Consider the following 13,405-nt stretch of genomic DNA (forward strand, 5'->3'; position numbering starts at 1 on the left):
AACTTTTTATACGCAGTTGGTCATTTACGCGACACCTGTCCAGACGCGCCAATTATTAGTTACGCGGTACATTCCTGAATTTACGCGGGAAGCGGCGCAGACAAGCTGCGCACTAGGTCGCTCTTACATCACCGCTGACGTCAGATGACATTTCGGACAGTGATTGGGCCACGCATCCCCTCCGCCGCGCACTGTGATTGGTCTATTTAACCTTGCTTGCCCAGTCAACAAAACATTACCAAGTTCTTCATCTGCCACCCACCACAGCCAGACCAAGTCAGTGATGGTGATAGTGAGGATATGTACTTTGAGGGGTTTGACGAGGAGGCCCTGCTAGCCTCTGTGGTGGATAGTGATACAGGTGATACAAGTGATACAGGTGAGGGCCAATAATCTGCCCTCTGCCTCGGAACCAGCCTCCCATCCCCGTGTGCCCAGCCATCTCTTCTACTAACGTAAGTCTTAAAAAACCTAATATTATTGATATTTCTCTTATATATTAATTGTGTGTGCATACCATCATAAAATTAAAATGTTATTTTTACTACAACGTTCGTATTGTGTCGGAAAAAGGGTAGTCTGGGGGTTGGCCCAGTCTCTATTTCAATTAATCCCATATGTTGTTATTTCGTTTACACGTTTCGCGTTATACGCGGACCTCCACGGGTTTAATTGACCGCGTAAAACGAGACTATACTGTAGTTGTTATTGTGTACATTTACATCCAGTACTTGGGTCACATTTACAGTTATCACAGTTTACTTGGGTATTTTCTTAATACTGAAGCTAAAAACTTTGCAGTGACTAGTGTGAACATATAAGTTTGTGGGTTGCAGGTTAAGACACATGGAACTATTGGCAGCCAGGTCAGCTAGTTGTAGTGTACTGTACTGTACTATACTAACTTATTTTTTGTGTCTGTAAAGTATATTAATTACAAAAAGTATGATTATCTAGTAATTTTCTACTGCTTTTGTGTACAATATATTACATAAATACATAGTTTATTTATAATATGTTTCTGTCTACCTGTGAGCGTGTCTGTTCTGACCATAGCTCCAAAATGCAACAAGTTAGAGAACCCAAACTTTACACACACATTATATGAGTCCCAAGGTTGTGCACATTGGTACTACACTATTAGCATTGACTCTGGACCTCGGGTGGTCTGGGCAAGAAACAAAGATCTTCCCCGACTTGAGATGTCGCCATGGCAATTGTGGGAGGTGATTACCCATGTCAGGGAGAGGAAACCATGACAGTCAACTGTGTCAAGATTATCTAGTACAGTACTGTACTGGATACACCTAACCTGAGCCAATCAGGTGATTTTGATAGTCTGATGATAAAGGAAATACATACTACTCTACATGTTATTTTTCCAATGTTATTAATTACTGATTTTCACAATATTTCTAAGGGTACAATACCCAATAACTGTATTAAGGAAAATCCTTTTACTGTATATGGAATGAATTCAGTCCTAAGCCACTTCATAGAAACAGGATTTTACCATACAGTTCTGTAGAGGGTATATATAAAGACGAGTCTATGGTGTTCTGTATATGCTCTTGGTACCAGCAACCTTGCATAACTGCAAGAATAAATCAAAAACACACTACAGTATAGTGTTGGCTTTTTCCTGTTATGCTGCAGGGTGCCTGAAATACTGTACATTACTCTAATTCACTCAGACTCATTTCTTCTACCTGCTGTGATATCCAACAAACCATTCGCACCTTTAAACGTCACACATATACCTGTATGTACAAATTCTTGCTTCAATATCACAGACACTGACTAATTCCTACCATTTATTCACAGCTTAAATTGTTAATGTTAGATCTTTGCAACTATGCCTGCTATGCCAGAATTTGGATACCAGCAGCAGACACTCAAAAGGGTTAGTCATCCTCTCCCATCAAATATGCACTACAGCATGCCCTTCAAATTTGCAGGTTCTTTATTCGCGGACCTCGATTATTCGCAGATAACACCCTGGATGTACCCAAGAATGTTTAAGGGTAGTTTTAAAGTTGCTGGCATTTTTGAGGCCAGGACAGGGAGCCATTCATTCTAGAGACAGTAATTTCCTTTACTTGTATTGTATAAATGTGTGTGTTTGTGTAGACACACACACACACAAAACACAAATAAATAATAATGGGAAAATCCTCTCACCAATAATCAGAAACAAATGAATTAAAAATGTTGAGTCTACCCTCAAGTCCACTTCGTGCTTTGTTATTTTTAAAGAAGAGTGGGCTTGAGGGTAGACCCAACATTTTTAATACATTTGTTTCTGATTATTGGCGAGAGGATTTTCCCATTATTATCCATTTGTATGTTTTGTGTGTGTGAGTGTGTGTGTGTATGTGTGTCTACACACACACACACATATGTATATACAATACAGCACAGATAAAAGAAATAATTGTCCTAAGGGCAAACACATATGGAATATACATATCTTTGTACACAAGTAAAAATTTACCCCCGTAAGCAAATGTTATTCGCAGATTTGGCGATTCGTGGCCATTTTGAGAACCCAACCCTGTCGAATTTGAAGGACATGATGTACTGTACTTCCTGCATGTCAATCCCTCTCACTTCTGTTATTTCCTTAACATCTGCTTCCATCTTCTTGATCAAACCCTCACCCTCCTGCCATCCAACCTTGAATTGTTCTTACTTTTACAAATCTGTTTTCACATCTCTTAATATATCCATACCACTTTAGTAAACTCTGGTCAGGTCAACCCATTCAAATAATAAGCACATCTCTTTGGTTGTTAGTCATTTGCTTCTTCCACTTGCACTTGATACTGATAAGGATATTTCAAATGTAATTTATATAAGCTCCTACATCATTCCTTCCTTGAAACAAATTTACCTGTCAAGATCCTATCAAAAATAAAGACTGAATTTTTTGCACTACTGTATAGTTCTCATCTTTCAAGCTTAAAAAAATAATAATAATGAAATCATATAAATTTTCAGCATTGACCACTTGGAAACTTACTGGCCAAATGGTAATTACTGTACTGTAGTTCTATCTGGAGTAATGTACACCCGGTAACAATCATAATGTCAAGTTTATCACGTAATAGCGAGTGATGAAGAAATCCTGCTTTCCTGGACTGTACATAATGGCTAATCAATACTGATACAGACAAATTTAGTCATATCGTCTATCACACTGGCTGAGAGTTGCACTTGAGGTTAGTTCGGATTTCTCGCGAATCATTCATTCTTCCCCATCAAGAAATGTGACGAGAGTTGTCTGCACAAACTGATTTGACACAGTCTTTCATGACATTGCAATACACCACCACTCATTCAACCGATGTTTCCACCCTCCAAGAGGCTCCACATTGTCTCACTGATCAGTCCCCAAAACTTCTTCCATCAATAGTTCATTAACGGTGTAAGTTCCACCATGTTTTTCACTACAACGGTACAGCAAAGTATATTTTTTTTGCATTAAACTGTTATTATTTTATTGTCTAATCATCACTACATATAACACCACCCATCATCACTACATATATCATCATCCATCATCACTACATATAACACCATCCATCATCACTACATATAACACCACCCATCATCACTACATATAACACCATCCATCATCACTTCATATAACATCATCCATGATCGCTACATATAACACCATCCATCATCACTACATTTATAACACCATCCATCATCACTACATATAACATCATCCATCATCGCTACATATAACACCATCATCACTACATTTATAACATCATCCATCATCGCTACATATAACATCATCCATCATCGCTACATATTACACCACCCATCATCACTACATATATCATCCATCATCACTACATATAACACCATCCATCACCACTACATATAACACCACCCATCATCACTACATATATCATCCATCATCGCTACATATAACACCATCCATCATCACTACATATAACACCACCCATCATCACTACATATATCATCCATCATCGCTACATATAACACCATCCATCACCACTACATATAACACCACCCATCATCACTACATATATCATCCATCATCACTACATATAACACCATCCATCATCACTACAGATCGGTAAAGTAGTTTCCGAGATTCTCGTGCGGGCTGACAAACAAACAAACAGACAGACTTCTTTGTTTTATATATACGTATGTGTGTGTGTATATATATGTATGTATGTATATATATATATATATATATATATATATATATATATATATATATATATATATATATATATATATATATATATAAAAGATTGTGGAGAGGATTGCCACTTTTGTTTATATTTTTAATAGGGTCTTCACAATACTACAGCTTGTTACAGTACTTAAATGCATATAGAAATCCACAATGGATGAAAAGCTAAAAACTTATATTAATAACATTTCAAATAACCCAGTAATGTGCCAGTCTTGCTAACAAATGCACCCCAACTAAAGTTTACTCTAAATATCATCAGGTCTGGTGAGATTACCTTTGTTTAGTTTGAGTCATCTGACATCATTCACGTTGGTATATTATTCACACTGAAGTTAATCTTCAAGTGCTCTCTTCATTTTAACCTTTCTGTCTTAGGAATATTATATCCAAACTGGCTGGTTTAGATGAAAGCCTTCCACCATTCACCTAAAAATGTTCTATGGGATAACACCAGATATAAAATGTTTTGCCAATCTAAATGTGTCCCACCCTTTGGCATGTATTTATGGCCAAGAAACATCTGAAAACAGCTAAATGATCCATTCTATAACAGTTACATCACCAGCACGGCTTGGAACAAATTTCCTTGTCACAGTTCATGTTGCAAACCCACCATGTGACTTCACAGGAATAAATATGAGCACTGCACAGTAAAGCTTCTTGGTCAGTTCTCAGTTCATATTAAAAATAACCATTACCAACACCAAACTGTTAACATGACAGACAATGTCAAATGGCTTATGACAAGTTTATTCTGTAGAATTTTTTTATAATAAATGTTTGCATGTGCTGTAAAGTAAATCACAAGAACCTACTGTAACGTCAACAGTACTGGTGTGTGCCCATACATTATCAGTGTAATCTCAAGATTACTTAACTCATTACATAATTCAGACTGAGATTCCACATTAACATTACTTTACACTTTACCCTAGTCTCCCTTTGTGATTTTATCATAGCTTCCATAGCGTATTACATCAAAAGTGTCATTTAAATTAGGGAAACTCATAACTGTAAAATCATATGGCCACTGATATTTTCAACAGATCTTTAAAATGTCTGTCACTTTTATGAACTATGTATGGATTCACTTCACAAATAATAATTGTAGATACCTCAGTCGCACTCACTACCCAATAACAAAAGGACGCCAGGCAGTAAATTAAAGTTCAATGAATTAGAAGCCTTCTGAAATCTTGACAATATAAGGACTTCACAAAGTACAGAACGAAAACACTGGATAACAAGGCCCGTTTGTTCAGAGGTGTACGGGACCTTTCTATAATCACTGACACAGGTGGAGCTTAGTTCCCTTTTCCTATACGGTATTTATGTAGTAAAGTAGACTGGTGTAAGTGTGGGGCACCAGCGTTAAGGTGCGCCACAACAACACATGCTCCAGCAGCTGTGTGACGGCTCGGTCTCCCGCCAAAACACAGCCCGCGACAACGCCTACTTCCGCACATCTATATATTTCACACTTTGTATCTGATTGGCACTTCAAAAAAATACACATAGTTCAATGCCTACAAGCAAACCAACCCCAATGCAGCCGGTAACACGTCCTTTAGAGCATGTAACGGTCTCAACGGACGGCTCCTTCAACCTCTGTACACCACGATGGTATTTCACCCTGGTTTTACTTGGACGTCTCTATTTAATGGCGAATTTTTCTACTAAAAGCTACCTACATGCATAAAGCTACATAACTGTTGAACTGTCAACTTACTAACTTTTGCCGATGATTTATAATTTACTCAGTACGTATATTACAACACATACACAACGGCCGGTTACTGCAAATGGCGAACGAGCAACGTGATTACTTTTGCACGGGGACCACTCAACGACGCGCACGGTGCACCATGTTGCCACGTATGGTCCCACCACACAGTCTGCCCTCTTCTTTATTTCATTCTCTCTGTAATATTGTACTCAACTGTTATTTAATATTATAAAGTGTAATTTTAAACTATATGACTTATTTCATAGGCCTATGGTAGAGTATGTGTGGTTGTGTTGCAACATTATGGCACCAATGCCCTGTATCTTGGCCCCAAAGTGTGGCGGGAACACGAGGATGCGTCACAAATGCACCTTGTTTCTGGGGAAGATTTTCTCTATTAGTAAAAGAAGGACACGTTTTGCTTTTAACACCAGACGACAGAGTTGCTACACGTTATTTCATTTATATCATGGTATCTAAAAAGTCATATCGAGAGTACGCAGGAAGTGCAATGAAATGCTTTGGTGATGCCTGCCACACTGAAGCTGTTGCCGCGCGCCCACCTGTCGACGGTGCTGCCGCTCACGGCCAAAACTGACAACTTGTCTTACTTGTCTATGTCAAAAAGAATAGGATTTAAGTCATCTTGAAAATATTTCCGTTGCAAAGGAAACTACGCTACTAAATTTTAAATGACTATAAATTATTTTTTACCAAAATTTAAAAATAAATGTATATAATATACTCATGTTTATATAATATAACTTAACAACTGATAAGCGCTAATATTTAATTATTCCCTCTAATGCAAAAATAAGTAAAATGTATATTTTTTCCATATTAATTCTTCATATTACATTCTGATAACTTATTTTCATATTTCCATCTGTAAATATATACTTCAGATTGTTTTTCACCTTGGCCTATTAGTAACTAGGTCTATGCTTTACATTCATGTTCCCTTCATAATAAAAACATGTTTTCCGGTGATTTTAGTAACTTCATATATCTATATGTGAATAATTACCATATTGAAAATTTAACAAACAAAATTAAGCTCGTGTATATTTTCTTATTACTTTCACATTTTAATATTTGAATTTGCAGTGTTTATCTTGAAATTAATTACGGATTCTTTTTTGATGTTACATAAAATGCTGAGAAACAAAACAAGCGAAAACGATAATAAAAGAAATCAATTTATATTTCAAGATATGGCTGGTTATTTTCTTTTCATGAGATATTCAGCTTTTAGACATTGCGAATAAATCAATAAAGGCTATTTAATATAAGAAATATACCTGTACTTGCTATTGATTTTGACGTCAATGATATTTTGCAGACAAACTTCCTGATACTGTTTCTAACTCATATTGATAATTTTCTTGTATAACAAGCAAATTCGTAATCTTCAGACACTGAAAAATATTATTTATCACGAATTTACTTTTCTTTAACACTAAAGTTGGACGTAGAATTCAACAACGGTAAGATACACATACTACATCAGGGAATGTAGAGCTCTCTACATTCCCTGCAATAGGTTGTAGGGATTGATGGAATGATTGATTGTTATTCATTCAGTAAAATCATCATACAAGTTTACAATTGGTTTGATATGTATATAGACAATACAGTGCAGGTATGCAGTGTAATATAGCTATAGGTGGTGGAAGAAGGGGCATTTGAAGCTTTATTCTTCTCATTTTATTTATGTAAGAATTTAATTTTGCAGCGAATCCAATGAAAATGCATACTTTTTTTTATGGGAATTAGACCACCCGGGCACAGGTCAAACGACCCACAACGGGGCCTTGGGGGGGGGAGGGGCGAAAAAATAAGAACAGACAGAAATTTAATATAGAGAAGAAAAAGGTTATACTGTGTTAATCTACACCACGAAGATGCCGGAAAACCAGCTTTTTAAAGTGAGACAGATTGTATAAGTATGGAAACACAAAAGAAGGCAGAGCGTTCCACAGTTTGGCTGTGTGAGGAAAGAAGGAGGCACTATAACGGGTTATTCTCGTGTGACCGACATCCACAGAGAAAAGGTGGGCACCGCGGGCAAGACATGTGTTAGGAGCCCACGGCCTTGCCAGCGGTACACAGGACGCCAAATCCACCGAACATTACCCGTTAAAGTACCTATAAAAGAGAGTGAAGCAACACTGCAGCGAAGAGAAAGGGAAGAGAGATTGACGACTAAAGGAGGAGAGTTAATAAGACCAAATGCCTTTGATTCCACCCTATCTAGCAGTTGGACAGAAGAGCCACCCCAGATATGAGAGCAGTACTCCAAGTTAGGACGAATGAATCCCTTATATACTTGGAGCAACTGCTCAGTAGTGAAGTAGCTACGGCATCTGTACAGCATTCCCAACTTTCGGGAGGACATATTGGAGGAAATGGTGAGGCCTAACATATCTATTTCTGAATTTGGCAGGATGATAGCGTCCTGAAATGTAATTGGTGGGAGACCGTCTAATTTAGAAAGTGTAATTGGTAAATATTGAGTTTTAATACTGTTAAATTTAACCAAGTTTGTACCTCCCCATTCAAAGATGCTGCACATCTGCATTGATAGAAGTAATGATATCAGCTCTAAAAACATATCTTGTTTGAGAGTTAGGAGGAAGGGGAAAATATGAAGAAGAGTGAAGAGTAGAATCATAAGCATAAGAATGGATAGAATTAGTTGTAGAGTGAAGTAAATCACTGATAAAAAGAAGGAAGAGAGTGGGTGAAAGAACAGAACCCTGTGGGACACCACTATTGGTAGAAAAAAAGCGAGAGATCGATCCCTCGACATCAACTGCCATGGATCGGTTCTCAAGGAAGCTAGAGATTAGAAAACAAAGTGGGGGAGAGAAACCAAAAGAGGGAAGTTTAGATAGCAAAGACTTGTGCCATACCCTGTCAAATGCTTTGGAGATGTCGAGGGCCACGACAAAAGTTTCCCCATAATCCCTAAGAGAGAATGACCAAACATGGGTGCAATAGGAGAGCAGATCACCAGCAGATCTCGCCTGGCGAAAGCCATACTGGTGATCCGACAAAAGAAAAAGGCGTTCAAGGTGACGGAGAAAATGGGAGTTCAAGATAGTTTCGAAAATTTTAGAGAGGGATGAAGTTAGGGCAATGGGGCGATAGAGGGATTAGAATGGTCACCCTTCTTCGGATGGGCTGAACCAAGGCATGCTTCCAAGAAGAAGGAAAAGTTTGGGTTTTGAGGCAGAGGCGAAAGAGACGAGCAAGCACAGGGGCCAGAGCTTCAGCACACTCCCTCAGAACACGAGGGGGTATTCCGTCCGGTCCATGCGCCTAACTCGCGCCTAACTCACACCCAACCTGGATAACACACCAACAACCCTGCGAGTGGAGATTATAGGAAAGTGCATAGTTTCAGTAGGAGGAGCAGGGGTAGGAGGGAAAGAGTGGGAATCGTCTAAGGTGGAGTTAAAGGAAAATAAGGTGCCAAAGAGATTGTCTTTGTCAGGGGGAGAGTTGGCTATAGAGTTATCAGGTCGGAAGATAGGAGGAAAAGAAGGAGTGCAGAAGTTGTAAATGTGTTTTTGGTTAAAGTCCAGACGGATTTACTAGAGAAAGAATTAGTCAGGAGAGAGGTCTTTCTTTTTATAAAATTCCGCTTGGCCCTACGAAGAATAGCCTTACAACGATTCCTAGAAGTATTGAAAGAGGAGTGGGTAAAAGGAGATAGTGTCATGGCTCGATATGCCCCATCTCTCACCCTGCAAACGAGAGCAGAAGCGATCAAACCATGATTGTAATGTGAAAGTTTTGGTAGAAGGCTGCTTTGATTTCCAACCACCCTTATGTTCAGGCGTAAAAAATTACTTAAATCAAAATTAAATTCACCAATAATAATTATTTGCGAGAGGGGGGGGGGGGGCAATTCAGGTTCTGCCTAGTGCGCTGTCAAGGCTTACCTGATACGCCTCTAACTTCTTTGTCGTGTCTGCTGAAAATGTCCACACTTCTGACCCGTACGAAATTACTGTCCATACATAAAGTTTCAACAACCTTATTTTCAAAGGTACGTACTATTTTTTTCACGTGTTTAGTTCCCTAACAAAGGTGTTTTCGTCAGTGGGGGATATTCACACACTGGAGAATAAAACAATGAAAAAAGTTGACGACCTTCCGAGCTTCTCAAAGCTTTCGTAGTGATGGTGGGGAGGACCTACTTTATAGCTTCGACCATATCCTCCAGTTCTTGTAAATCAGCAGCTAAGACGCGGTGTCCAATGAAGTTAATGGCAGGGTCGTCAACCTCACACTGTTAGGGTTCCTAGTCCAGGAACCCTGTGAAGAGATGGGGGAAATATTGCAGATGTTCTTTGTTGGCAGTGGCTGGTCACCAGAAGTTCTTTGGAATAAGTACAGCAAGAGCGAAGAACTCGGAAACTTGCTTAAGGATCCACTGAAACGCTTTCCGTAGTTTATAGGGCATGCGAAATTCTGGAGATGCAGGACAGAGGATAAAGTTACTCCCCTTGGATTTTATTTGGTCATTTGTAGACCATTCCTTAGAGGATGAGGTCTCTCTGTTTATCATCGAGACGAGTTCTTGCCAAGTATTCCTTCTGCTTTTTAATGACTTCGCGCCTGAGCCTAGCTCGCTTATACAGTAACTCATAAGCTTACTTGGTAGAGGCTCCATTGAAAGTTTTATATTGTTACTCATTCAAAACGATCACTGCTATCAGGCCACCCTTATTATCGCATCTTAATTATATCCCCACTGTTAGTGGTAAACAATGAAGTCATCTCAAAGGGCACTACTCAGTCGAGTATCCTGACCTGGAGCTGGCGGCCGCTCACCCCACAAGGGGACACAGCTCAAGGTTAAAGAAGCCGCAAGTGCAGAAAGCTGTGAGGGGTAACTTTTTCGGAGTGAGAGTTGTGAACTCTTGGAACAATCTGCCAGAGAGTGTGGTGACGGCACCGGGTGTGAGCTCTTTCAAGACCAGACTGGATAAGCACTGAAGCAGGTTCAGATACATTCAGGAGCCAGTGCATGCCCAGTACTTGCCAGAGACGTAACCGATCGCCCAAGCGGCTAACGAGCCAATCAGTGGTGAAGAGGATAAAAGTAAAACTACAGACAGAGTACTCCTGACGATAGGTAGATAAAACAAATACTGCACTGTAGTTGTATAACTTTATCCAAATTTCACCTGATTCCAGTCTGCAGAATACCTCTGTACAGCAACATAAACGGTGACTTTACATCCATTCTCGCCTTTGTAAGATGGTAATCTAGAGTCCTTCAATTTTCATCTCACGTAGTCAAAACATATTAAAAACACCTGGCCCGTACCAGGCTTTTTACAAGGCAAATTGTAACTGTTTACCCGGAACATTTAGCTACTCCACTGAATAATCTCGAAGAGTGGTTTAAGAGTGGAAGATGCCGGTTTTCTTGTCATGTTTATATCTTGGGGATTTGTGTTGGAGTTTGTTGGATGGGAAGCTGCTGTGAGACCGTCCCAGTGTATAAGAGTACAGTAATACATTAACTCCTTAGAAATCAAGTGCAAGGGTTGTGTGTTTTTTTTTCTTTTTTTTTCCAATATATGTAGACTTCCCAAGAGGGACCAACTCCCCCTAACCCTGAAAGTTTTGGGGCAGGTCTCTATTTTTCTTTGTTTCCTTGACAAAGTCAAGATATATATTGACAATATTGCCATTACGCTCCAGGATCTGAATCCAAACTTCCTGCACTTTGAGTAATTGCCCCAAGCAGGTAAAACCATGTTGGCATTCTTTTACGTGGTCGTTCCGCAGTAGATGTTCCACCATCCTGTTGTCCTCCCTCTGCAAGGTGGGGAAGGAGAAAAACTTAAATAAAAAAGACACTTTCAAGGGAAGGAAGTTAATTGAGTCACTCCGTAGCTGCAAATATGGGGTGATGAAACACCAATACAAAAAAAAAGGAAAAACAATTCAATTAAAATTATTATATACCTGTACACAACCCCGGCAACAACTTGAACTCTCGCGAGCCTCCTTTGTGGTAATGCCAACAGAGTCACTTTCGTTCATAGTTGCCAAGGAACGGTTAAGAGTGCCGGGTGCCAGGCAGGGGAAAAACAGAGGGGTATACAACGCATGGAATGCGGACGAATCATGAAGGATCAGGGGCGGATGGGGGGGGGTGGTCTTGGGGGTCCGTCGCCCCCTTTTTATAAGAAAAAATCTTTAATGCAGAATTGTACTCAAGTATTTTTAAATAGTAAAAAGTAATTACTATTGACCTCAGAATATTTCCTAATATCAAATGCACATGGCTTCAATATGGCCTCAAAATGCCTATGACACTGGTCAGATTTCCCAAAAAAATTCTCGGGGGGGGGGGCATACAGCTCCCCCCCAAACCCCCCAACTGGGTGGGCTCGCTGTGCTCGCCATGTTCCATCACCCACAACTTCTTGGACACCCCCCCCTTTTGATATTCCTGGATCCGCCCCTGAGGATTACTCGAAAGCGATCTCCTTTACAGTCATGCCTTAGAAAAGTTAGGGAGGTAAGAAGGTGACAGGAAAAATGTAGTTGGAGCGAAAGAGCAGGTCCAGAGTGCAATACTCTAGTTTTAAATGAATCACCAAACCATAGGCAGTAGTGAAGGAAAGTAGGGAAAGAGCTAGGGCTCTTTTTCGTCTGAAGCCATGATGCATGTAATAGGTACTGACGTATTGTTATAAATCCCTGAAACCGGGCATATAAAAGGCTAGGGTTTGGGAGGGTGATGGCTCGGTTGGTACTCGTGCTGTTGAATGGGGAGACGAGATGTAAAGCACAATATGAGGAGCAGGGGGAAGGTGAAGGTGGGGCCATAGTTAGGGTCCTGCTTAGACGTAAGCATGCTCTTCGGGCTGCAGTCAGCCTACCCAACCTTATCTCAATTACCATCTGATGGCATTTATCAGGAGCGGATCCAAGGGGGTCCTGGGGGTCCGAATCCCCCCCCCTTTCATCAGAAAATTTCAATACATCTTTAATGCAGTATTGTACTTAAGCGTTTGTTGTAGAGTAAAAAGTAATTACTATTGACCTCAGAATATCTCTTATTATCTAGTACACATGGCCTCAAAATGCCCATGATATTGTTCAAATTTTAAAAAAATTCCAGGGGGTGGGGGGTCTTACAGCACCCCCTCATTACCATGCTAGTGGTAAGGGCTCATCAGCTTCTAGGAGTGGGACCAACCTTTTCTAAGACGGCATCATTGTGGAATGCAGTACTTGGATTCCTATGATATTGATGTCTCTCTTGTCATGGCGGCCTGCAGTTGCCAATTAAACCCGTATCATGCGTGTAACGTTATGTGTACGCCTTCATACACTGTACTGTACACACAAATTTTTACGTTCAGATATAAACTTTTTAATCTCAATAACTATATTTACTT

General features: G+C 39.7%; 1 protein-coding gene across 14 annotated transcripts in view; it reads right to left on the reverse strand.

The window, feature by feature from the left end:
* Positions 1-13,222, reverse strand: part of LOC121875856 (heterogeneous nuclear ribonucleoprotein Q-like) — an 82,062-nt gene extending 68,840 nt beyond the window's left edge. For 5 of the 14 annotated variants that reach the window (XM_042380563.1, XM_042380565.1, XM_042380561.1 and 2 more), the window contains exon 1: positions 5,059-5,108. In XM_042380563.1, coding sequence (XP_042236497.1) covers positions 5,059-5,093 — 35 coding nt within the window. In that variant the 5' untranslated portion in view covers positions 5,094-5,108. Of the gene's footprint in view, positions 1-4,517; positions 4,667-5,058; positions 5,109-5,358; positions 5,482-5,518; positions 5,668-5,785; positions 5,863-5,972; positions 6,105-6,468; positions 6,488-13,203 lie in introns of those variants that run through there. The other 9 variants (XM_042380572.1, XM_042380573.1, XM_042380566.1 and 6 more) reach the window with 9 other exon arrangements.
* Between the last annotated feature and the right edge of the window lie 183 nt (positions 13,223-13,405).

Source organism: Homarus americanus, unplaced genomic scaffold (genome assembly GCF_018991925.1).
Source record: "Homarus americanus isolate GMGI-L3 unplaced genomic scaffold, GMGI_Hamer_2.0 scaffold24588, whole genome shotgun sequence".
In the NCBI taxonomy this organism is placed as follows: Eukaryota; Metazoa; Arthropoda; class Malacostraca; order Decapoda; family Nephropidae; genus Homarus; species Homarus americanus.